General features: G+C 49.9%; 1 protein-coding gene across 3 annotated transcripts in view; it reads right to left on the bottom strand.

The window, feature by feature from the left end:
* Positions 1–27,203, bottom strand: part of LOC120701443 — an 83,291-nt gene that overhangs the window by 45,745 nt on the left and 10,343 nt on the right. For all 3 annotated transcript variants that reach the window (XM_039985486.1, XM_039985491.1, XM_039985497.1), the window contains 16 exons: positions 22,657–22,815; positions 22,469–22,561; positions 21,304–21,655; positions 14,736–14,849; positions 12,787–12,882; positions 12,591–12,658; positions 12,159–12,279; positions 11,879–12,091; positions 10,730–10,957; positions 10,495–10,604; positions 9,981–10,077; positions 8,967–9,065; positions 8,742–8,879; positions 8,541–8,606; positions 2,575–3,039; positions 1,863–2,183 (listed from right to left, as the gene is read on the bottom strand). In XM_039985486.1, coding sequence (XP_039841420.1) covers positions 1,863–2,183; positions 2,575–3,039; positions 8,541–8,606; positions 8,742–8,879; positions 8,967–9,065; positions 9,981–10,077; positions 10,495–10,604; positions 10,730–10,957; positions 11,879–12,091; positions 12,159–12,279; positions 12,591–12,658; positions 12,787–12,882; positions 14,736–14,849; positions 21,304–21,655; positions 22,469–22,561; positions 22,657–22,815 — 2,740 coding nt within the window. The remainder of the gene's footprint in view (positions 1–1,862; positions 2,184–2,574; positions 3,040–8,540; positions 8,607–8,741; positions 8,880–8,966; positions 9,066–9,980; positions 10,078–10,494; positions 10,605–10,729; positions 10,958–11,878; positions 12,092–12,158; positions 12,280–12,590; positions 12,659–12,786; positions 12,883–14,735; positions 14,850–21,303; positions 21,656–22,468; positions 22,562–22,656; positions 22,816–27,203) is intronic.

Consider the following 27,203-nt stretch of genomic DNA (forward strand, 5'->3'; position numbering starts at 1 on the left):
CTGGTGTTTCAAAAGTAAGTAGTAATAATCTACAGACCAAGTACATGAGCACAGCACATTAACTCTAGCGTCCAAATAACATATGTATTGATGCAGGCACCACCCTACTGGACACCATCCTAGATCCTTTTCATTGATGATGGTTGGGGGGTACCCTATTCTTTCTTCTTAAATATAATGAATTAATTATGCGCAGTTCTCCTGCGCTTTCGAGCAAAAAAAGATCCTTTTCATTGACCCTGGAACACATTATTCCCGTATCAAAATGATAGGCAACCATGAAACGCTAGCAAAGTAGTGTTCAAAGCTTTATGATCATGGCTGACATGGTTGTTAACATTAAGAGTTAATATTCTATACTTTTTTTCTGAAATACGCAGAAGAGCTGCATATCATTGCATTATATAAGAAGTGAGAGTACAAAAGGTGAACTAATCAGCAACTATTGTCAGGGCCCTGATCAGGAACCATGCAGAATACGGCTATTGGGGAACTTTCAGGGGTAAACAGACCCTGAACCAGACACTTCAGATCAGGCATGCCGGTGATGACTGCGCCCAATATCAAGGTCCAGGGCCATGTTATCTAGTCGTCCGACTAATCGCGATTAGTCGCGATTAGTCGGTCTTATCGGTCCGGTGACCCCGATAAGGGACACCGAGTAGGTCTGGGCGACTAGTTTTCTAGTCGTCCGACTAGTCGTCGACTAGTCGCGATTAGTCGCACGATCAGGTTGGAAAATGATCAGACTTGAGATTGTTTTGTGGGCTGTTTGAGTTGTGGGCCTCGGCCGGTGATGGGCTGGCAAGGTGGCCCATTAGGTTTTTGGTATATAGAGGCTGAGAGACAGGAATATGGACTATGGGACAGGAATACAAAGTTCTGGACAGTTCACAAATCATCTCTCACAAATAAGTGAAAAATCGACTATTATTGTTGCCTTCATACTTGCTTTTTATTAAGTAATATGTAGTACATATATCATATCGGTCCTGGGACACATAGGACGACTAGGCAGACGACTAGGACCGACTAAGCTCGACTAATCGGCCTGATCGACGACTAATCGCGACTAGTCGTCTGATCGGTCCCATGGCGACTAGGTTCGACTAGACGATTTGAAAACATGGGTCCGGGGTTAGATGAGGATCTCACCTAATACTTTCTTGCTTGATTCTCTTAAATGATACATCTCCTCTCTTTAAATAGAGAGACTTACTTGACTCTTACGCAAGGTATCTAATTTTATTTCTAACCTAACCCTGAGGCCCAATAGGCCTAGAGTGGACCCAGCTGACTGCCCATGAAAACAATACCACACGAGTCCTAGTGTAAAATGAAAAAAAAAATACACGTTAATCACAAGCGTGCCATTAATATGCTATACACTTCCGTACGAAATTAAGGGGCAACTCTAATGTAATAAACGAAAATAAAAATTTCTGCAACTGTAAAGTTCCGACCTACTTCAGAAGATTCACTTCATAGAGGATTTTTTTAGTTTTACAATCCCTCTGTTCAAAACTGCTCATTTAATTTTGATAGGTATGTCATGTGTATAAAAATTACACAGTGATATTCAGTTTAAAATGCTATCATACTATAATAACTTAACTATAGATGGTATAATTTGTGAGAAATCAATGGTCAAAGTTTAACTTGAAGAGTAATTAGATAAAATAAAAATACATGGATAGAGTATCAGTTTACTCAGATATGACATTTTGAACTTTATGCAAGGGATAACTAGAGTTTTTTTCATTCAAAACACTACAACAGAACTCAACAGGCAGGGCAATCCAGATCCTTCAGCATACAATATAGCATAATTTTGTTATTCATTATTAATACATCAAACTCACCTTCAGATCAAACAGAAATTTCTCTTGCACAAACATTGCAAGCTGAGAACCATCTTCCTTGTTAAGAAACATTGATACCCGATCCACATCCATTTTAATGTTGAAAATGGTTCGACGTTTCCCATAACCTAACAATCCTTTTACAATGGTGGAAGCACCATCTTCCTTCTCTGATGGTTTCACAATCTGTGTTGCAGGTGCCATATCAGGACTATTTCTTGGCACAGAATTAACTGTACTAAGGTCAAATCCAAACTCCATGAGAGCAACAAGTGTGGGTCTGTTACAGTAGAATTCCAGAGCGGACATACGAATACTCATCTGAAACGAGCAGATAAAAAAAATGTAATTCCAGGGAGAGGTATTTGCAGCGCACAAGCTATTTAAGAATATATATATATATGGTGCTTTTTTTCTCGAACAACTCAGGAGAGCTGCATGTCATTTCATTAATGTAGGAAAAAAAGGAGAGGTACACATTGTCAGGTTCAGAAAAAACCCAAAACTAAGGAAAACAACACCGCACAAAAAGGGGGAAAAAATACGTCTAACAGAAGAGACAGCACGTCTGGAAACAGATGAGGCTAGACCACTAATCACCACCTGGCCAATGAGGCTGGGGTTGCCGGGTTGGCGACCTATGGTGCTTTATTTCAATTGTATTGTTAATAATGAACAGAATAAAACGTTAATAATTTTCAATTTCAGTTACCTGTGAATCAATACCATCATAAAGACAAGAATCAGGACTCCTGCTCAAAAATGTAAGAACAACGAAATCTGTCACATTATTGTCTTGTGCCTCATAAAATATTTCAGTAGGATTCACTTTCTGCTCATCCCCTTCCAACCATAAACCATCCTTTGAACACGTTGCAGTATGATCATTTGCATCAGAAACCAAGTTAGGAATTTCATAGTCATGCAAATTACAGTTTTGATCCGAAGTAAAATCCGCCAGTGCATCCATGAAAGAATCCTCATCCACAGAAAAGGTGTTTAGGTCGCCCTCTTTGTCAGGTGTACCAGAACAGGTATCTTCCACACTTTCATCAATTACAGAGCATACTAGATACTTTGAAGACATGGAAAGACGACCTTGTAGCTCGTCCTTGATTTTCAGCGAATGCAATTTTGTTTTCACACTAAGACCACGAGAAGATTGAACAACATTAACCTACAATAATACATAGCAATAAATAATGGAGGTCAACAACTGAAGATAGAAGCAGTAAACCACAATGTACAAGTGCTGAACATGAAGTACAAACCAATCAGTAAATCCACTATTTAATGAGATAACAGATAAAAGATACAGGAAGACACCTAGATAATAACCGCAAGAGCCACTATGTCATCATGTAGGAGGAAATGATTGTGTGTATTCCTCTCCAAGTCCTAGAAGGGTGGGATATATAGTTCATATACATGGGCCTCTATACATGGGCCCACATATATACCAACACCCCCTGCAGTCTGAACTACCGGCGCAGCGGTGTTCAAGACTGGACAACAAGAAAGCCAACACCCCCCCGCAGTCTGAACTACCGGTGCAGCGGTGTTCAAGACTGGACAACAAGATAGTACAAACAGAGTACAAAGGGCAAATACCCCCCCCCCCCCCCCGCAGCCACAACTAGCCACCGGCTACGTTGAGGCTGGAGCGAAACTCCGAGAAGGTCGAGGAAGACAGTCCCTTGGTGAAGATGTAAGCAAACTGGGAAGCAGTCGGGACATGGAGTACCCGAACATCGCCGATGGCGTCTCTGTCGCGCACGAAGTGTAGGTCGATCTCCACATGCTTCGTCCGCTGATGCTGGACGGGATTGGTGGAGAGATACACGGCGCTGATGTTGTCGCAGTAGACGAGCGTGCTCTTGGCGAGCGGGCTGTGGAGCTCAGCCAAAAGCTGTCGTAGCCAGGACGCCTCCGCCACGCCGTTAGCGACAACCCGGTACTCCGCCTCAGCACTGGAGCGGGAGACAACTGGCTACCGCTTGGACGACCAGGAGACCAGGTTGTCGCCCAGGAAGACGGCGTAGCCGGAAGTGGAGCGACGAGTGTCCGGACAGCCAGCCCAGTCAGCGTCGGTGTAGACCACCAGCTCAGCAGAGGACGAGCGGTGAAGCACTAGGCCAAGGTCCACAGTGCAACGGACGTAGCGGAGGAGATGTTTCAGAGCAGCAAGTTGTGACTCCCGGGGATCATACATATGGAGACAGACCTGCTGAATAGCGTAGGTGAGGTCCGGCCTGGTGAAGGTGAGATACTGCAAAGCGACAGCCAGACTCCGATAGGCAGTAGGATCAGCCACCGGATCACCAAGATCAGCAGATAGCATCGCCTGAGTGTCGACATGAGTGGAGCAGGGCTTGCAATCAGTCATCCCAGCCCGCTCTAGAATATCGAGTGTGTACTGCCGCTGGTGAAGGAGAAGGCCAGACGGGCGAGGCTCAACAGTGACGCCCAAGAAGTGGTGGAGCTGACCCAGATCCTTCATAGCAAACTCCTGATGCAGGGAGGAGATGACACTCTGAAGCAACTGCTGACTGGAGGCTGTGAGAACAATGTCATCGACATAGAGCAGCAGATATGCAGTCTCATCCCCACGGCGGTAGATGAAGAGAGACGTGTCAGACTTGGCCTCGGTGAACCCCAATGTCAGCAAGAACGTGGCGAACTGAGAGTACCAAGCCCGAGGAGCCTGCTTCAGACCATAGAGAAACTTGTTGAGTCGGCAGACCATATCCGGACGACTCGAGTCCACAAATCCAGCTGGCTGAGAGCAGTAGACAGTCTCTGACAGAGTACCGTGAAGAAACGCATTCTTCACGTCCAGCTGGTGCACAGGCCAGGAGCGCGAGAGCGCAAGCGAGAGGATTGTGCGCATAGTAGCAGGCTTCACACTGGGCTGAAGGTCTCATCATAGTCCACACCAGGTCGCTGAGTGAACCCCCGGAGAACCCAGCGAGACTTGTAGCGCTCCATTGTGGCATTTGCCCGACGCTTATGCGTTCAGATCCACTTGCCAGTCACCACATTGTAACCAGACGGATGTGGCACGAGGTCCCATGTCTGGTTGGCAAGAAGAGCCGCGTACTCCTCTTCCATCGCGCGATGCCAGTGAGGATCCACCAAGGCGTCGCGGACAGAGGAGGGTACCGGAGACCCACGGCTCTGCCTCGGAGGCGGAGAGAGTCGCGGCCTGAGACGTCATCCGCCGAGTCACCATGGGATGGATATGCCGAGGATCCCGATGGACGACGGGCGGGTGGTACACCGCCGGCTCGGCTCGAGAGGGAGCCGGTGGCGACAGCGGCGGCGACGGCTCTGGTGGAGGCGTCGCAGGAGCCTCCGGAGCAGGAGGCGACGCTGGTGTCGACACCGAACGATCCCGGTGCACCTGCACCGGATCAGCGTACCGCGGCGGCGCCGGTGTCGGCGCCGAACTACGTCGGTACACCTGCACCGGCTGAGCGTACCGCGCAGGTACAGGGGAAGGCACCGGGGCCGCGCGTGGCGCAGCTGGAAACACCGGGTCCGCGAGCGGCACGATCGGAGGTCCGGGGGCCGCACGTGGCGCGACTGCGGGCACTGGGGCCGTGCTCGGCGCAGCAGGGATCACCGTGAACGGTGCCGGTGTACCGGGAAAACCTGCAGGGAAAGGACAGGCAGGAAAAGATGGCTGAACCACCGGGTCAGTCGAAACAGAGACTCCAGCTCGGGGTCAGGAGAAGGTGTGGAGGAGGTGGAGTAGCGGAAATCCGACTCGTCAAAAACGACGTCGGGAGATCAGGACGCGGCGAGAGGTGAGGTCAAAGCATCGGTACCCCTTGTGGTCAGGGGAGTAACCAAAGAATACACAACGAGTCGAGCGGGGCGCCAGCTTGTGAGGAGCAGTGGCGGAGGTGTTAGGGTAACACACACCCGAAGACCCGAAGGTGGTCGTAGCGAGGGGTACTGAAAAGAGCGTGGTGTGGAGTGGGAGCAGGAGAAGCAGTGGACGAAAGATGGTTGAGCAAGTAGGTGGCGGTGTGGAGGCTCTCAGCCCAGAAGCGCGGGGGCGGAGAGGCCTGGATCAGAACGGTGCGCACGACGTCTTTCGTCGTGCGAATCATCCGCTCAGCCTTGCCGTTCTGAGGAGAGAGATACGGACAAGACATACGCAGCTGAACACCCCGAGAGAGGAAGAAAGAATGGGAGGTGGAGTTGTCGAACTCCCGCCCGTTGTCACACTGGACGGTCTTAACGGTGAGGCCGAACTGAGTGGACACCCAGACAAAGAAGTGGAGGAGGGTGGGGAAGGTCTCAGACTTGGTGCGCAAAGGAAACGTCCAAGAGTAGTGCGAGAAGTCATCGACCACCACCAGATAGTACTTATAACCAGAAAAGCTAAGTACAGGAGATGTCCACAGGTCACAGTGAACAAGATCAAATGCATGCGTTGCATGCGAAGAAGAAGAAGAAGAAGACGAAGACGAAAAAGGGAGCCGAACATGACAACCGAGCTGGCACGCATGGCAGAGGGGCTCAGTAGGAGCCCTAGTACCAGGAACATCGGCACTACGACTGAGCTGAGCTAGAACGTCGCGGCCAGGGTGACCAAGACGGTGGTGCGAGGTGGTGGAAGACGGCGTCGCGGCAAAAGCGGCAGTCCAAGACGGCCAGGGCGAAGAAAAAAGCGAGTGGTGCAGCGGAAGAAGGAAGGCGAAGGATGTTAAGAGGTCCCGTGTTGTCACACCGGAGTAGCGGACGCCGGGAGGCCGAATCCTTTACAGTGAGGCCAGAAGAATCAAACTCGATGGAACAAGAATTGTCAGCTGTAAACTGACGAATGGAAAGAAGGTTATGAACCATCTGAGGAGCAACAAGAACATTGGGAAGACGAAAGGAGCCGGGAGCAGAACCCACGGCGGTGACAGGAAGGCAAGATCCGTCACCAACCATGATGGAAGAAGGACAAGAGAGATGTGGGGGTCGGACAGAAGAGAGGATACCGGCATATGGGGTGGTGTGGAAGGAGGCACCCGAGTCGGCGATCCACTCGGTGCAGACCGGCGGCGTCCGCCCCATGGCGCTGAAGGACTGCGCCAGTGCGGCCTGGTCCCACCCCCAGGCCAGGTCGGCTGCTGGCTGGGTGGAGCAGGCGGGGTCCAGAACGGTGCGAACAGGGGAGCAGCAGCGGCGAGCATGGCCGCCGGCTGGGGCTGAGGACGAGGCCCCCCTGACCCTGAACCGGCCACATCGGGATGCGCCCTGGCCATGGGGCGCTGAAGGATGGCCAGGGCGTACCGCCAGGGCCAGGAGCAGGAGTGGGAGCCGGAGTCGGGTCCGGAGTGCCCCGAGCACCACCATGTCCCCTCCGCCGACGACGCCCTCGGCATCCCCCACCCCCGGTCTGGCCGGTGAGAGGAGCACCAAGGAGGGGGTCGGACGGGTCGAGCCGGGGACCAGATCCAAAGGGCGGAGCCTGGTGGGAGGACGAAGCGCCGTGCTCGGTGCGGCGACCCGACGAGTGAGAGCGTCGGCGACTTCGATAGCTGCAAAAACATGTGTATCTGTTATGGACTCTTTTGGAAGAGGATAACTGGCAAAGAGATGTTGGGGATTGCCCCTGCGAAGGTGGCACTCCCTGAAGGTTCGCCAAAGGTCGGCGGCCAAAACCCATAATGCACACAATTCTATTCTCTATGAATCGCAGGATAAAAAGAAAGAGGAACCTTCGGTCCGATAATCCGAAGGTTGGAGTAGCAAAGCTCCATCCCGCACCCAATGCCCGCGGATGCCGATCTCGGAAGCTGGCGGGAGGAACCTTGGGGCGCCAATCCGAAGGTTCGAGACCGAAGCCCTGCCTCGCTCTGAGGCCACCGGAGGCGCATGGACCGAAGCTCAAGGCCGAAGGTCCAGAGGAAGACCTCGTGGGATGCGTGAACCGGGGTTGGAGTGTACAAATCGGACATTCCAACCTAGAGAAATTACTAAATACCCCTGCTGTAATCTCTGAACCTCCGGAAATAATGGAGGGGTATTTTGGGAAAGATGTAATAAGGTAAGGGGTATAAATAGCCCCCTACCGCGACACTGTAAACAGTTGAACTTTTCTGGAATCATAACGCAATTACAATTGTGCCACCGTTTCCTTTGTTCAGCACCTTCGATTTCCCCTTCGCTATCTCCTACTCTCTGTTTGGCGATCACAAGCTAGATCCCAACAAGAGAACTATTATAGGGGCGAGGAACTGGGAATTTTTGTCTCGGAGAAAAAGAGTGACAATTTGAGCTGTGTTTCCTGTTATAATCTTCATTAATTAATCTCATGAATCAGCATCCGTTTTATAGATATAAGCCCTAATAACCTCAACAAAGAATGGTTCAAATCTAATCTTACATAAGAAGGTTAACTGAAGGATAATACTAACTAAATCAAATTGTTGCAAACTCCACTGTCTTTTTCTCGAACACACATGAGAATTGTGCATCACTGCGTTAAGAACAAAGAGTTTCCAAATGTTTTCACTAGTTACATACGCACCTTTTCAAATAAGAACACACGTACTATTGTTCCCAACTGTAGCCTGCCATGGCTCTAACGGCAGTAACAGTTTCCTCACAAGGAAAGAGGCATACAGGCACTTTGTATTTTGAATTTCATAACTCAAGCAAGATTGAAATAATTACCTTGGCTCCATATCCAAGGAGCTCTAACATTAGAAGCTCTTGTGGATCTTTGCTCTTTCTGTCCAACTGTAACAGTGGGATAAATGGGAAGAAAAGTAATCAACATGAAATTAAATTGTTTCTCGAAAATGCAAACCCATACCATAAGGCATCAGAGTTACATTACATAACAAATTACCAAAAGTTGACACAATACTTTACCTTTCCATACATTGAAAGTTTAGTTTCAATAACAGAGCCATTCACAACAAGATCCACTGATCCCAAGCTACTCAGCCTTGGAGTACTTGATTCTGGAGGGCTGACAGGGTCTCCTAATATGTTAACATCAGGAGGGGCCTGCAAAAACCAAGGAACAGAAAAACATAAGAACAATTACAAGCTACAGGTGGTATCTTGACTATGATAAAGTTAGTAAAGTCATACAGAAGCCCGATAAGTTGCCTGGACAAGTGCTTTCATCCAATCAGCCTTCTCAATTTCGTTACGGAATTCAATTACAAGTGTGTTGGTCGATTCTAGTGCCTGCATGAGGAATAAGGCTTAGATCAAAAAAGAAAAAAAAAACTCCTGTTAACTGGCTAATCTCCAACAAAAAAACAAAACTTCAAAAAGGCAGCTCATATTTAATATGATAAATTAAATTTTTCATCACCGAAAACCACTATGTGAGGAATACACAAGAACAACAACAAAATAGCCTTTAGAGCCAAGCAAGTTGGGAACCACTAAGATGAACCATTATAAGAGTCGCAAATATAGTAGATATAAACTGAAAAATAACAGTGTTAGCAACACTAACAAAAGTGGGGAGTACAAGAAAAAAGCCTTGACATTTCTCAAATGTTGATATTCTCAATAGCGCATGCTTGTGAAGAACAAACTGATTTAACCCTTTTATTTTATTTTTTTGATTTCACAGGGCACGAAGCTTAGGTTTTGGTTGTCTGACCTTTCTGATTCCATTGCCATTCCAGAAATTGTTTATTATTCCCTTCCTGTATAGTCTAAAGCCAGTTTATCATTTATTAATTGTATTCGATATTAGATAATGCTAAGGTTTCGCAAAAAAAAAAGATAATGCTAAGGTACTACACTCCCTAAAAACATGACCAGGCTCTCAGATTAGCAGGTATGACAATATAATTGAATGAGCAGTGGAATTTACAGCATTATTTAGGTGTTGTTTTTGGAGTAAATTTCACAAAACTCTAAACAACCGGGTAAACTAAATACATGTATATAGTTTTTCCCGCCCAACAGCTCTCCAAGTGGGCCGAGATTGAAAACATAGTTCCATACAGTGGCATCACAAACTATTAGTGAATCAGCAACTGGACTTTGGGCATTGACCTTTTTTACAAGCTATTTCAGAATTATATTAATCAAGACAAACATTGAAAATCAATGTAAAAATGCCAAGAGGGCCCCATCATTTACCTTTTTCGTGTCTGCACCTCTAGAACACACACCAATACTGTAAAGAGACCCACCAACACTAGTTGGTGGCACCTCAAATACTTGTCGATTAGCCATGCTGCAATACCAATAACCAAAAAGCATAAATAATAAAATGCGCTATTGTTAGGAACAAAAATAGGTAAACATTTGAGCACTAGTGCCAACAAGTATATGTTATAAAAGGTCATCCAATAATCTTCTACCTGTTTCAGACAATCCTGGTTGCCATCTGTTTTCTTTAAAAAAATGAATCCTTAAAAATCTTTCTTTCCACTTTCTAAGTACATTAAGACTACTGTTATTTGATAAAACAAAGTTTACTCTCAATGGCAATAAAATGCACGTAACAAGTTATACTATCCCACAGACATACAGTTTGCTACAGTCATGTATGCCAAGACAAAAGGTGTGTGAATGTCCTTTTTGTTAATTATATGAATTCAGATTAGACAATTCGAAAAATGAGTTCAGATTAGGTAACAGTGATACGTACCTACAACACCGTTGGTAATTCTGGGACAGTTCTGACTCTAAAATATAAAGATACATCCCAGATAATACAATATAGCAAGTATGCCATCCAGCTTGCGAATAGCCAAGGCCCTTGGTCGAAAAGAAAAACATACAAAAATGGTATTAGAAAACTCAACAAAGTTGCCACTTTAGATTTTTTAGGTACAATGTAATTGAATAGAACTTTCAACAAGAAAGGAACTGTAACTTCGTACCCTCCAAACCAAAGTTCTAGCATCAGCAGCTAGATCAGCAGGATACCAAGGCAGCAGGCTACCACTTTTTTGGCTATCTGAAACTTCATTATTGCCTCCCTTCAGATGGTTAAGTACACCAAGAAGTTCGACAATCTTGCCGTACCTTTTCGGTGAGAAGTGAATATCCAGATTGGGTACTTGAAAAGAAACACGAGTTGATGGATAATCCGGATGTGGAACTTTGATCTTGATGCCACCACAAAAATAATTAGTCAATACTTTTCGATGCAGTTCAATGGAAAAAAAAACAGCGTAATTTAAATTGTATTTGTTGTATTGAACAGCTTTTCCTCACTATGTAACCAACCAATATGAAGTGCGAGGACAATCTGTTTCACTAGGGTTCTCTCTCATACTAGCTATGTCCTCAACATAAATCAACCAAAGATGTTGAAATTCAAACCTGATGAAGATAGGACATGTAAGCATAAAAGAAAAGAACTTCAATAACAATGCAAGAATTAATCATACATATCTCGTATGAGCTCAATCATACTGGTCATGTCTATATGTAAATTTTGCACCAAATGCAAAACTAATAAATGCCTTGTGTATCCTATAAGGCCAATAATGTCAGCTAACTTGGACATTATAACCTATAGAATAAAAAGGGGCATCATTTTGCACAGATCTTTTTTAGACAACAAAAGCGGAGTGTTGGTGCATTTACGGCATAAGATGCAGTCTTAGCTGGAAGTGACATGAGCATCTTAATATTTTTAAGAGGAAGCACAAGTTTGGGCAGTAGCAGGTGCTCGAGGAGTCTCTCATCTCCTTGCCCTGGCTTCTGCATCCTAATTCTGTGGTCTTGTGGTCTGCTCCTGACTAGTTTTTTGTTAAGAAAAAGCTTAGCTTGTGTTCAATGGGCGTGTTACAGGCCCTCCAAATCCTGTAACAGTTTTGTTTTGGGGGCTCTTTACCCCCCCCCCCCCTATTCTTCTTAGTATATTGATGCGCAGTTCTCCTGCGCATTCGAGGAAAAGACCATCTTAATTTTTAGTGACCATATTCATTAAGCCAAAACAATATCTGGGTTTTGCTAAGAAGAATAACTTTTGTATATTTCAACAGTTAAAAAACACAATGCAAAATGAACGCCTTTGTTACCTGGTCAATTATCACTGACATTCCACAGCGATCAAGAAGAGAACTGAACTGATTATCATGAGAGGTATGTCCTGGGAGGATATCTTGGCCTAAATTTTTAGGTATTGAGTATATCTCTTGGGCTAAATCACAAATAAAGAAAGCAGCCATATCCCTCCCAGCAATATAAAAGCGTGAGTAGAGACTCTGTCTTTCTTCGTCACACATACCATCCTGTAATTGAACAAATAGTTAGTAAAAGCTAGCAAAAATATAATATAATCCTCGGTCAAGAACTTACTCTCGTATGCAATGTAAAATGGCCAAAATCCAGAACAAAGTACTCGTTGCCCACTGTAGGTTCATTAGCAGTCAAGGGAATCCTAACTTTTGGGGCATCCAGATCAATATCAAGTCCAAATCTAGAAATGGAGCATCAAACTTTGAGGAAAAAACAAACACAGAATGGATGGAATCATACAATATAAAAGGTTAACATGAAAATGAAACAGAATGTGAGAAAAAACATCTTATATAAAATGATGAACCCAGCAGCCCCTACTTTAGTGAGTAGGGGCTGTCCCTACTTCTCATATGAAAGAAATGCAAATGCTGCTTCTGCATATTTCCTGCTTAACATTCTCCCTCATCATTCTCTATTCCTCAATCTACCAAAGTATGTAACAATACACAATTCTAAGAGTGCAAGTACTCGATTCAGGAGCACAGATACCTGCTTTGTTCCTCTAATACCATCTGAAGCTGCTCCTGAGCTCTTCGTGTGACCTGCTCCAACTTGATCTGTAGTTCAAATGATAAAAGCAAATATTGAAACACCCACCTCTCAGTTTGTCCAAATAGAAATGAGAATAAATTCAAACCAGGTGCCAATATGGGTTATAAGGTCCAAGAGAAAAGGGCATATGTACCTGTAGAGCAGTTGCTGTTTCCATAGTCACTGTTGGGCTAACAGCATTGCTTCGCTTAATGAATTCTAGAAAACGTTCATAACTCCCCTTCAGAAACTACCAATCAATACACAATCAATGAACTTTATTAAAATAACAACAAGGAATGCATTTAAAACAAGTAGAAACAACAAAGCTGAATGTAGCTAATTCATGTACCTAATGAATAGTAGCTTATAAATTAGCACAAAAGATGAGTATTGAGACTAAGACTAAGCACATAAGAAATTGATATAAACATTTAGCAGCAATGACATGTTTAGAATAATATAATCAATGCCACAGAATAACAGAACTCCTTCAGTCTTTCCCACGAATGTCAATATCTGATGAATTTGCACCATGCAAGGGGGGCTTAGCTTCCTTGAAATTCTTACTATGTTCAAATTCTAACTCTTGGGGTGGTAGATCCTCTAGACCATGGGTGGGTGGCCAACCAGGGGTCCACCTTATCCACATCAATAACCTCATGGAATTCAGCCCACCTTGTGCTCGATTTATCATCCTTAGTTCCAAAAATGTATAAATATCTTCCATATCAGATAAAACTCGCCTCAGCTACACAATTTTATCCTACTAGTCATAAATCATCAGGTTCATGCAATCTACATGCATCCTACTCCTACCCCAGTTTAGAAAACAATGAACCCACCAGGCCATTATCATTGTTACTGCCATTGAGCAAATGCCCATTACCAAAAGTCGAGCAATCAAGGGTGCTGCAGGCAGCGCATGTGACCTCAGTAGCCATGTCTTTTTTTTTCAAGAACACACCTCAGTAACCATGTCAAGAGAAGAATCACAGAGCCACCCATGAATGGGAACCATGAAAAGGCCATAAAACAGTGCAGAAGTGCAAGATTACATTTAGGAAACTATTAGCCAATAATTTCACATGGGCAAGTCTCCAAAGATATTCATGCGCGAAGGAGCCAACAACAAGAATTGGTAGTGTTGACTAACAGTCCTAGACTCCAATAAATGGGTGAGAGGAAGAAGGGTGGGGAGGGATGCTCGGATAGGAAGATGTGCTGCAACATTAGGGATTTAAATGGCTTTGGGGTGATAAGTTCTTTTCACTGTAGCTGTGTTAACAGTTACATCTCAAATTAAACCATCCATCTCATCAGTCACCAGTTTGTGGATCATGTTTCAGCATTTATCCTCCAATGATAGAAATAAAGTATATGGGCTGAATTGTGTTAACTATTTAAGTATAAGGAGCATTGAATCCCCATGCTGAAGTAGATGAGCAAATCCCATGAACCCAAGACAGACAATAATTACTTGTATTTTATTCACTTCTTCAGTAAACTTTAGAATTGAGTATCAATTATAAGTATCAATTATAAAAATTAGAAAAATGATTCCTTGTTCACAGTTTCAGACTGATCACCAAACATCTATTTTTTTTTGCGAAGTACTCCATCTCGCTTCAGGATGCATGGAATCAAATATGTTTGAATTTAGATCATCAATACTTGTTTTAAATTTTCAACTTAACATTGAAATGGTCTAGATTCATCTCCAAAAGTAGATTCAATACATTGCTACATTTTGCATGTGTTTTACACAATCGATTAATGGTCACAGTAGTGTCTTGGTGACTGTGTCACTGTCCAAACGGACACCTCAAATTGTCTTTGAGTATCAGCAGTCACATCCATGAAACTTAAAACAAAAACCCTGTACTTTTTCCTACGTTATGCAGTCACATCCATAAAACTTAAAACAAAAACTCTCTACTTTTTCTTAATAGATATTTTTCCTGGCCATTAAAGCGATTGCCCTTTGTACCTCCAAACTATTTAACAAAAAAAATTCCCTAACCACCTACTCAAAGAATGAAAAACTAGAGATGAATATGCCTCTGCATAATGTATTAGAAACACACTAGCTTAGATAAGTACCGTAACATGGCAGGGTGATATCTTTGCTATGAGCTGCCAATCAAGGTCCATACCAATTGGCGCACGTACAAAACTGACATCAAGAGCATTGTTCTTTCCTTCACTAACAACACTCTGCAATGAATGACCAAAAAATGTTATTGCTAAAAAAATGTGAAAGTCACAAAATAAAAGTACTGGGGAATGATATGCAAAGTAGAAAAATATATAGATTACTTCAAAACAAAGTTAATAAACCAGGAAACTCGTCAGTAACAAGTCGACACTAGGAGTTAAGATTTATCAACCACGGAGTAAGCATTGTGTAAAAGTGTAGGTTTGCAGTCATCATCCAGAACCTTGCATGTAATCTAGCAATACGGCCATAAATATCAACACACTCAGGAACTAAGGGAGTGCACATAGAGAATGAAGAATTGGGTAGACATCAAACGCCGAACAGCAGTGGCAAATTATTTAGCTATCTCCCTCTACACTGCCTGTCTACATGCTTTGAGATCAAGCCTGCACATGTATACAGGCATTTATAACAATAAACTATGACACTTAGCGTCATGCTACCAATCTGATTGGCCACCCTTCCAATTCACCTGTTCACTGTCATTATTGTCAGTTTACTGCTCTCAACACTGGTCCAATAGCTAAACTAATAAATAGAACTAACATTTATGTACTTTAGGCTTTCATGCTTATTCTCTTCCCTAAACTTATGTCTGCCCCATATGCAACCTCTTGAAATTGGTTGGTTGGGTACTTCAATTGTAGTTTGCCACGCTTTTCAAGTATCACATGTAAGATATATATGGTCAGTTCCTTTCATAACATAAACATTATTATGGACCGAACGGATGCCATTTTGATTGCCACAAATGGCCTAGTTATGGTAAAGGTGTCCTTGAATCAAATTGGCTCTTGCACCTACCCAACACAACAGCCACCATAGGTAGAATGGCTAGAATGGATCAGTTTGGGCCCTAGAACCTTAATGATGGATAGAATAATGGCTTGTATTCCTCCAAACCCTAGAAGGGTGGGATATATAGATCCTATACATGGGCCTCTATACATGGGCTCACATATACACCAACACCACCCCGCAGTCTGAACTACCGGCGCAGCGGTGTTCAAGACTGGACAACAAGAAAGCCAACACCCACCCCCGCCCCCCCCGCAGTCTGAGCAACCGACGCAGCGGTGTTCAAGACTGGACAAGAAGAGAGTACAAAGATTGTCCAAAGGGCAAATACCCCCCCCCCCCCCCCGCGCGGCCACAACTAGCCACCTGCTACGTTGAGACTGAATCGAAACTCCGAGAAGGTCGAGGAGGGTAGTCCCTTGGTGAAGATGTCAGCAAACTGGGAGGTAGTCGAGACATGGAGTACCCGAACATCGCCGATGGCGACTCTATCGCGCACGAAGTGCAGATCGATCTCCACATGCTTCGTCCGCTGGTGCTGGACGGGGTTGGTGGAGGAGATACACGGCGCTGACGTTGTCGCAGTAGACGAGCGCGCTCTTGGCGAGCGGGCTGTGGAGATCCGCCAAGAGCTGTCGTAGCCAGGACGCCTCCGCCACGCCGTTAGCAACAACCCGGTACTCCGCCTCAGCACTGGAGCGGGAGAACCGGCTGCCGCTTGGACGACCAAGAGACCAGGTTGCCGCCCAGGAAGACGGTGTACCCGGAAGTGGAGCGATGAGTGTCCGGGCAGCCAGCCCAATCAGCGTCGGTGTAGACAACCAGCTCAGCAGAGGACGAGCGGTGAAGCACCAGGCCGAGGTCCACAGTGCCACGAACGTAGCGGAGGTGACGCTTCAGCGCAGCAAGGTGTGACTCCCGGGGGTCATGCATGTGGAGACAGACCTGCTGAACCGTGTATAGGTGAGGTCCAGCCTAGTGAAGGTGAGGTACTGCAAAGTGCCGGCCAGACTCCGGTAGGCAGTAGGATCAGCCACCGGATCACCCAGATTAGCAGACAGCTTCGCCTGAGTGTCGACAGGAGTGGAGCAGGGCTTGCAATCAGTCATCCCAGCCCGCTCCAGAATGTCAAGTGCGTACTGCCGCTGGTGAAAGAGAAGACCAGACGGGCGAGGCTCAACAGTGACGCCCAAGAAGTGGTGGAGCGCTGACCAAGATCCTTCATAGCAAACTCCTGCTGCAGAGATGAGATGACACTCTGAAGCAACCGCTGACTGGAGGCTGTGAGCACAATGTCATCAACATAGAGCAGCAGATAGGTAGTCTCATCCCCACGGCGGTAGATGAAGAGAGACGTGTCAGACTTGGCCTCGGTGAACCCCAATGTCAGCGAGAACGTGGCGAACCGAGAGTACCAAGCCCGAGGAACCTGCTTCAGACCATAGAGAGACTTGTTGAGCCGGCAGACCATATCCGAACGACTCGAGTCCACAAATCCCGCTGGCTGAGAGCAGTAGACAGTCTCTGACAGAGTGCCGTGAAGAAACGCATTCTTCACGTCCAGCTGGTGCACAGGCCAAGAGTGCGAGAGCGCAAGCGAGAGGACCGTGTGCACCGTAGCGGGCTTCACGACTGGACTGAAGGTCTCATCATAGTCCACACCAGATCGCTGAGTGAACCCCCGGAGAACCCAGCGAGCCTTGTAGCTCTCCAGTGTGCCATCAGCCCGACGCTTATGCGTCCAGATCCACTTGCCAATCACCACATTGCAACCAGACGGACACGGGACGAGATCCGACGTCTGGTTGGCAAGAAGAGACGTCTCCTCTTCCATCGCGCGACGCCAGTGAGGATCCGCCAAGGCGTCGCGGAAAGAGGCGGGTACCGGAGAGACCCACGGCTCTCGGTGGCGGAGAGAGTCGCGGCCTGAGACGCCATCCGCCGAGTCACCATGGGATGGATATGCCGAGGATCCCGATGGATGACTGGCGGGTGGTACACCTCCGGCTCGGCTCGAGAGGGAGCCGAAGGAGGCGGCGGCGGCTCCGATGTAGGCGTCGCAGGAGCCTCCGGAGCAGGAGGCGGCGCCGGTGTCGGCGCCGAATGACGCTGGTACACCTGCACCGGCTGAGCATACCGCTGCGGCGCCGGTGTCGGCGCCGAACGACGCCGGTACACTTGCACTGGCTGAGTGTACCGCGCAGGTGCAGGGGAAGGCACCGGGGCCGCGCGTGGCGCAGCGGGAGACACCGGGTCCGCGCGCGGCACGATCGGAGGTCTGGGGGCCGCGCGTGGCGCGACCGCGAATACCGGGGCCGCGCTCGGCGTAGCAGGGATCACCGGAAGCGGTGCCGGTGCGCCGGGAAAACCTGCAGGTAAAGGACAAACAGGTAACAGTGGCTGAACCACCGGGTCAGTCGGAAACAGAGACTCCAGCTCGGGGTCAGGAGAAGGAGTGGAGAAGGTGGAGTAGGGGAAATCCGACTCGTCAAAGACGACGTGTCGGGAGATCAGGACGCGGCGAGAGGTGAGGTCAAAGCATCGGTACACCTTGTGGTCAGGGGAGTAACCGAGGAACACACAACGAGTCGAGCGAGGCGCCAGCTTGTGAGAAGCGGTGCCGGAGGTGTTAGGGTAACACGCACACCCGAAGACCCGAAGGTGGTCGTAGCGAGGAGAGGTACCGAAGAGAGCGTGGTGTGGAGTGGGAGCAGGAGAAGCAGTGGACGGAAGGCGGTTGAGCAGGTAGGTGGCGGTGTGGAGGCTCTCAGCCCAGAAGCGCGAGGGCAGAGAGGCCTGGATCAGAAGAGTGCGCACGACGTCGTTCGTCGTGCGAATCATCTGCTCAACCTTGCCGTTCTGAGGAGAGGTATACGGACAGACATACGCAGCTGAACACCCCGAGAGAGGAAGAAGGAATGGGAGGTGAAGTTATCGAACTCCCGCCCGTTGTCACACTAGACGGCCTTAACGGTGAGGCCGAACTAAGTGGACACTCAAGCAAAGAAGTGGAGGAGAGTGGGGAAGGTCTCAGACTTGGCGCGCAAAGGGAAAGTCCAAGAGTAATGAGAAAAATCAACAATGACCAGATAATATTTATAGCCAGACATGCTGAGTACAGGAGATGTCCACAGGTCACAGTGAATAAGATCAAAAGCATACGCAGCATGCGAAGAAGAAGAAAACAGAAGTCTAACAGGACTACCTAACTGGCACGCATGACAGAGGTGCTCAGCAGGAGCCCTAGTACAAGGAACATCGGTACTACGACTGAGCCGAGCCAAAACGTCGCGGCCGGGGTGACCAAGCCGGCGGTGCCAGGTGGTGGAAGAAGGCGTCACGGCAAAAACAGTAGACGAAGAAGAAGTCGAAGACGGAGCGGCGGAAGCAGGAAGCCGAAGAGTGTAAAGGGGCCCCGGGCTGTCACATCGGAGGAGCGGACGCCGAGAAGGCGAATCCTTCGCAGTAAGACCAGAAGAGTCAAATTCGATAGAACAGAAATTGTCAGCAATAAACTAGCGAATGGAAAGAAGGTTGTGAACCATTTGAAGAGCAACAAGAATATTAAGAAGAGGAGCAAAACCCACGGCGGTGGCAGAAAGGCAAGACCCAGCACCAACCATGATAGAAGAAGGACAAGAGGGGTGTGGGGGTCGGACAGAAGAGAGGATACCAGCATCAGGAGTGGTGTGGAAGGAGGCACCCGAGTCGGCGATCCACTCGGTGCTGACCGGCGACGTCAGTCCCATGGTGCTGAAGGACTGCGCTAGAGCGGCCTGGTCCCACCCCCCAGGCCAGGTCGGCTGCTGGCTGGGCTGAGCGGGCGGGGTCCAGTACGGCGCGGAGAGGGGAGCAGCACCGGTGAACATGACCGCCGACTAGAGCTGAGGACGAGGCCTCCCTCCCGGACCCTGGAACGGCCACATCGAGATGTGCCCTGACCATGGGTTGCTGAAGGATGGCCAGGGCGTACCTCCAGGGGCATGGGCAGAAGCGGGAGTCGGAGCCAGAGCCAGTGGAGTCGGCGCGCCCCGACGGCCACCACCGGTACCGGTACCCCCAGAAGCAGGGCCACCAGTGCCACCACCACCAACACGTCCCCTCCGCCGACGAAGTCCACGCCCCCTGCCCCCCCCCCCACCTCCGGTCTGCCCGGCGGAAGCCACACCAAGGAGAGAGGTGGCAGGGGCGGCAGAGGAAGCCGGTGGAGCAGCGACGGGCGCGGTGGAAGTGCTCCGCCTCGGCGACCCGGAGAGCGAGAGCGTCGGCCATGGCGCGCTCGCGCTCCCAAGCGAGGGCAGCCGCGCGGACCCGCTCCTGGGTTGCCGAAGCCTCCGACTTGGCGGCGAGGAGGGCCGCCGCGAGAGCGGCGTCGGCCTGCTGCACACGGAGGGCGGCGGCGGCGAGCAGCGCATCCGCGGGAGACATCCCGAGGCCAGTCCACGCGGGATCGGCGGCAGGCGGCTTGCCCGCCGCGATAGCAACGCGGTGCGCCGCAGCGGCGGCGGCGGCGGCCCGCAGCGCGGCCTGCAGGGCAGCCGGATCGGCGCCCGCAGCCTGCAGCACGGCCTGCAGGGCAGCCAGATCGGCGCCCGCGGCAGCGGAATCGGCGGCGAGGGGACCCTGCAAGGGAGGCTGGCCCCGCATGGGCGGCCCCTCCCCCGTGCCCGCCCACCCCCCCCCCCCCCCCCGCCCGCACCCGCGGCGGCGGCGGGATCCGGCAGCGGCAGGGAGGGCAGGGCCACCAGGCCGGCGGCGGGGCCGCGCCAGGGGCCGGCGGCGACCGGGCCGCGCCAAGGTCCGGCGGCGGCGGCCTGGAGCAGAGGAGGTCCCTGCTGCGCAGATCGGGCCGCGCCCAGCGCAAAGGAGGCGGCGGCCATGGCTGCCGCAGAGGAGGAGGAGGGAAGGGGATGGAAGGAGGAGAGGGGGGAGGTGCCGGCGGCCGGCGGCGGCTGGGAGGGGAGGGAGGAGGAACCCTAACCCTATACTAATGATACCATAATGGAGAGAATAATGGCTTGTATTCCTCCAAACCCTAGAAGGGTGGGATATATAAATCCTATACATGGGCCTCTAGATAGGTCTCTATACATGGGCTCACATATACACCAACACTTAAGATAAGGGCATTGAAACTCATTTCTACCAAAAAAAAATATTGAAATGTTGGTTTTGATGGCTGGATGATTCACTAACCGAACCCCTTTGGCATGAACATGCCTGGTCTTTAGATGGTTTACTAGAAACTACCGTGGTCAACTACAGTCTCCCAACCTTGAAGCCAGACCAGTCTCCTGAGTTCTGGTTTCCCGTCAAACAGGCTAACCAACCAGATTTACTAAATTACTAGTAACTGTGCATATGCAATGCATGTTTTAATTAGGTGGTGATTAGGGAACAGTCACAGTATTAGTGTTATTAATTATTTGAGGAATAAGGAAGGCAGGAAACAAAACCAACACGATCTGTTAGGTGCCACTGACCACACGGACAAGACTTTAGGGGATGAAAAAAAGAAAGCAACTTGTGGCTTTTATGTTAGTGTAGAAAAAGATGGGTCACATGGACCGGCATTTTCTCATATCAAAAGCTAGGGATGGGTGGGATACAGCTTTAAATCCGTAAATCAAAAATTATTTCATAAACACTGACCTGAGCAAGAGAACCTTCTGGAGAAGATAGACCACAATATTTCAAAGTTACACCACATCTTGTGCTCTTCGGATACAACTTAGTGACAACCTGAAGCTGCTCAAATCTACCACATAAAACCTCAGTTCGATCAATATTGATAATCCTTGCACCAGCCTGGCCAATAGATACATCCATCACAAATTGAATCATATTTGGGGAAACCTTCTCAACAGGGAAAGACAGATCTTCATCAGTTTGGTAACTCAACAACTTATTAATAGCCTGCCACTCTTCTTTGGTCAGCTGCTCCTCTTCATCTAACTGTGGTTCTTGATTTGTAGCTTCGTCACAAGGTAAACCAGCCGAGTTCCTTCAACCAAAGAAGAAAGATAGATACTCAGAATAAAAAGAAGCATGAATTGAACTTTGAAAAGCTGATTAAGACCATATATTCAAGTTAAAGAATGTCAGTATCCCTATAAGAGCTGTCCTATCAAAGCTGCCCCATGTGTCATGTGGCATAGTTTTACAGTTTGATGATCCTGTTATTCTTGATAATATGGTTGTCAATGCACTACTTACACTTAACATAGTACCAATATAAGTTCATCAACTGCCCAGGTATAACATAAGAAAATGAGTAAACACTTCAGTAACAAGATTATCTTGAATATGTATATTTCACACACACACACACACAGAGAGATTCTGAAAACATGTATCGACCCAAGGCATCACCAACACAAGAGTTACCAAACAAGTGTACCGGCACTAGGGAGCACCAAAAAGAATTGCAAACAAGAACATACTTTGTTGAAAATTGAGCTCACTATGTTTATCCTACCCTAAGTGAATATTTATGTATTAATGTTCCCACATGCAATAAATGAAAAGGCTATGACAGCCGTATACATGAAAATTAATACTTCAGGGTAAGAAACTCAACAAACAACATTTTAACCAGATACAGTTCAGAACCTAAGGTCAAAATGAACAACTCAATGCAACCTTGTGAGAGAAGATATCGAAGAGCAACTAGTACATAAAGAATTCCGAACCCATTCCATAAATGAAATACATACAGAGATGAATGAAAAATTTAGTTTTCAATAATAACCAGTATCTAGGATTAGAAGTACTGAATAATAAATTAGCCTCATAGGCAATCAATATGTTTACAAACCATCCAAAAGGCCACCATCTTTTCTTTGAGGCGCCTTTTCTATGTAGTGTTCCCTTTGATTTCACTGTCTCAACCTTGGCGTGTCCCAACAACCTGGAAGTATGGAACAATGCAATAAAAAGACAAGAGCAACTAAGACAAAGGACCGAAGAAAACAAAAAAGCCTAATACATATTGCAGTAACACACCTCCAAAGTATTATGACCTTCGTGTCTAGAATTTTCTCTATCTCCCGAATTTCAGAAATATCAACATTAGGAGCTTGTTGCAACAGGGTAGCATACAATTGAACATAACGGCGACGAAGCTGGCAGAGGTGCCTAGTTCTCTCCCATGAGAACCAATAGCTGAAAAGCAAAGCACAAATAAACATCAGTGTAGAAGGGAAAATAATTGATCTATTCCTCCAACCCTAGATGGGTGGGTATATATAGAACCTATACATGGGCCTCTATACACATGGGCTCAATATACTCCAACACCCCCCGCAGTCTGAACTACCGGCACAGCGGTGTTCAAGACTGAACAACAAGAAAGCTAACACCACTCCCCCCCCCCCCCCGCAGTCTGAACAACCGACGCAGCGGTATTCAAGACTGGACAAGATGAGAGTACAAAGGGCAAATACCCCCCGTAGCCACAACTAGCCACCGGCTACGTTGAGGCTGGATCGAAACTCCGAAAAGGTCGAGGAGGGCAGGCCCTTGGTGAAGATATCAGCAAACTGGGAGGTAGTCAGGACATGGAGTAACCGAACATCGCCGATGGCGACTCTGTCGCGCACGAAGTGTAGGTCGATCTCCACGTGCTTCGTCCGCTGATGCTGGACGGGGTTGGTGGAGAGATACACGGCACTGACGTTGTCGCAGTAGACGAGCGTACTCTTGGCGAGCGGGCTGTGGAGCTCGCCAAGAGCTGTCGTAGCCAGGACGCCTCCACCACGCCGTTAGCGACAGCCGGTACTCCGCCTCGGCACTGGAGCGGGAGACAACCGGCTGCCGCTTGGACGACCAGGAGACCAGGTTGCCGCCTAGGAAGACGGCGTAGCCGGAGGTAGAGCAACGAGTGTCCGGGCAGCCAGCCCAGTCAGCGTCGGTGTAGACCACCAGCTCAGCAGAGGGCGAGCGGTGAAGTACCAGGCCGAGGTCCACAGTGCCACGGACTTACCGGAGGAGACGTTTCAGCGCAGCAAGGTATGACTCCCGGGGATCATGCATGTGGAGACAGACCTGCTGAACAGCGTAGGTGAGGTCCGGCCTGGTGAAGGTGAGGTACTGCAACGCGCCGGCCAGACTCCGGTAGGCAGTAGGATCAGCGACCGGATCACCCAGATCAGCAGACAGCTTCGCCTGAGTGTCGATTGGAGTGGAGCAGGGCTTGCAATCAGTCATTCCAGTCCGCTCCAGAATATCGATGGCGTACTGCCGCTGGTGAAGGAGAAGACCAGACGGGCGAGGCTCAACAGTGACGCCCAAGAAGTGGTGGAGCTGACCGAGATCATTCATAGCGAACTCCTGCTGCAGAGAGGAGATGACACTCTGAAGCAACCGCTGACTGGAAGCTGTGAGCACAATGTCATCGACATATAGCAGCAGATATGCCGTCTCATCCCCACGGTGGTAGATGAAGAGAGACGTGTCAGACTTGGCCTCGGTGAACCCCAGTGTCAACAAGAACGTGGCGAACCGAGTACCAAACCCGTGGAGCCTACTTCAGTCCATAGAGAGACTTGTTGAGCCGGCAGACCATATCCGGACGACTCGAGTCCACAAATCCCGCAGGCTGAGAGCAGTAAACAGTCTCTGACAAGGTCCCGTGAAGAAACGCATTCTTCACGTCCAGCTGGTGCACAGGCCAAGTGTGCGAGAGCGCAAGCGAGAGGACCGTGCGCACCGTAGCGGGCTTCACGACCGGCTGAAGGTATCATCATAGTCCACACCAGGCCGCTGAGTGAACCCTCAGAGAACCCAGCGAGCCTTGTAGCGCTCCAGTGTGCCGTCAGCCCGACGCTTATGCGTCCAGATCCACTTGCCAGTCACCACATTGCAACCAGACGGACGCGGCACGAGGTCCCACGTCTAGTTGGCAAGAAGAGCCGCGTACTCCTCTTCCATCGCGCGACGCCAGTGAGGATCCGCCAAGGCGTCGCGGACAGAGGAGGGTACCGGAGAGACCCGCGGCACTCCCTCGGCGGCGGAGGGAGTCGCGGCCTAGGACGCCATCCGCCGAGTCACCATGGGATGGATATGTCGAGGATCCCGATGGATGACCGGCGGGTGGTACACCTCCGGCTCGGCTCGAGAGGGAGCCAGAGGAGGCGGCGGCGGCGACGGCTCCGGTGTCGGCGTCGCAGGAGCCTCTGGAGCAGGAGACGGCGCCGGGTTCGGCGCCGAGCGACGCCGGTACACCTGCACCGGCTCAGCGTACCGCTCAGGTGCAGGGGAAGGCACCGGGGCCGCGCGTAGCGCAGCGGGAGACACCAGGTCCGTGCGCGGCACGACCGGAGGCCCGGGGGCGGCGCGTGGCGCGACCGCGGGCACCGGGGCCGCTCTCGGTGCAGCAGGGATCACCGGGAGCGGTGCCGTTGCTCCGGGAAAAGCTGCAGGAAAAGGACAGACAGGTAACGGTGGCTGAACCACCGGGTCAGTCGGAAACAGAGACGCCAGCTCGGGATCAGAAGGTGTGGAGGAGGTGGAGTAGGGGAAATCCGACTCGTCGAAGACGACGTGTCGGGAGATCAGAACGCGGCGAGAGGTGAGGTCAAAGCATCGGTACCCCTTGTGGTCAGGGGAGTACCCGAGGAACACACAACGAGTCGAGCGGGGGGCCAGCTTGTGAGAAGCGGTGGCGGAGGTGTTAGGGTAACACGCACACCCGAAGACCCGAAGGTGATCGTAGCGAGGAGGGGTACCGAAAAGAGCGTGGTGTGGAGTGGGAGCAGAAGAAGCAGTGGACGGAAAGCGGTTGAGCAGGTAGGTGGCGGTGTGGAGGCTCTCAGCCCAGAAGCGCGGGGGGAGAGAAGCCTGGATCAGAAGGGTGCGCACGACGTCGTTCGTCGTGCGAATCATCCGCTCAGCCTTGCCGTTCTGAGGAGAGGTATACGGACAAGACATACGCAGCTGAACACCCCGAGACAGGAAGAAAGACCGGGAGGTGGAGTTATCGAACTCCCGCCCGTTATCACACTGGACGGCATTAACGGTGAGGCCGAACTGAGTGGACACCCAGGCAAAGAAATGGAGGAGGGTGGGGAAGGTCTCAGACTTGGCGCGCAAAGGGAAATTCCAAGAGTAATGAGAAAAATCATCAACAATGACCAGATAATATCTATAGCCAGACATGCTGAGTACAGGAGATGTCCACAGGGAGATCAAAAGCATGCGCAGCATGCGAAGAAGAAAAAGAAAACGAAAGTCTAACATGACCTAACTGGCACGCATGACAGAGGTGCTCAGCAGGAGCCCTAGTACATGGAACATCGGTACTACGGCGGAGCTGAGCCAAAATGTCGCGGCCGGGGTGACCAAGCCGGCGGTGCCAGGTGGTGGAAGAAGGCGTCACGGCAAAAGCAGAAGACGAAGAAGCCGAAGGTGAGGCAGCGGAAGCAAGAAGCCGAAGAGTGTAAAGGGGCCCCGGGCTGTCACATCGGAGGAGCGGACGCGGGGAAGCCGAATCCTTCACAGTAAGACCAGAGGAGTCAAATTCGATAGAACAGGAGTTGTCAGCAGTAAACTGGCTAATAGAAAGAAGATTGGCAACCATTTGAGGAGCAACAAGAACATTAGGAAGACGAGGAGCAGAACCCACGGCGGTGACAGGAATGCAAGACCCATCACCAACCATGATAGAAGGACAAGAGGGGTGTGGGGGTCGGACAGAAGAGAGGATACAAGCATCGGGAGTGGTGTGGAACGAGGCGCCCAAGTCGGCGATCCACTCGGTGCTGGTCGGCGGCGTCAGTCCCATGGTGCTGAAGGACTGCGCCAGAGCAGCCTGGTCCCACCCCCCAGGCCAGGTCGGCTGCTGGCTGGGCTGTGCGGCCGGGGTCCAGGACGGCGCGAAGAGTGGAGCAGCGCCAGTGAACATGGCCGCCGGCTGGAGCTGAGGACGGCCCCCCCTCCTGGACCCTGGAACGGCTACATCGAGATGCGCCCTGACCATGGGTTGCTGAAGGATGGCCAGGGCGTACCTCCAGCGGCAGGGGCAGGAGCGAGAGCCGGAGCCGGTGTCGGCGCGCCCCGACGGCCCCCACCGGTACCGGTACCGGTATCCCCAGAAGTAGGGCCACCAGTGCCACCACCACCCCGTCGCCGGCGACGTCCACCCCCCCTCCTCCGGTCAGCCCGGCGGGAGCAGCACCAAGGAGGGAGGTGGCAGGAGCAGCGGAGGAGGCCGGTGGAGCAGCAACGAGCACGGCGGGGGTGGGCGAGGACGATCCGGGCGCGAGACCCCTGGTGATCTCCTCAAGGGCGAGGTCGTCCCGGACCTGCAGGAAGGTGGGGAAGGGCCTCTGGTAGGCAATCCAGCCCTTCAGGTGGTCGTAGGTGCTGCTCAGGCCCCGCAGGACATTGAGCACTAAGACCCGATCGGACACCGGATCCCCGAGGTCGTGAAGAGTATCGGCCATGCCCTTCATCCGGCGGCAGTATTCGCCGACGGAGAGGTCCCCCTGCTCGAAGGTGCGGAAGGTGGCGTCGAGCTGGAGGGCGCGGTACTCGGCGTTGCCGAGGAACTG

The sequence above is a fragment of the Panicum virgatum genome, chromosome 1K (genome assembly GCF_016808335.1).
Source record: "Panicum virgatum strain AP13 chromosome 1K, P.virgatum_v5, whole genome shotgun sequence".
In the NCBI taxonomy this organism is placed as follows: domain Eukaryota; kingdom Viridiplantae; phylum Streptophyta; class Magnoliopsida; order Poales; family Poaceae; genus Panicum; species Panicum virgatum.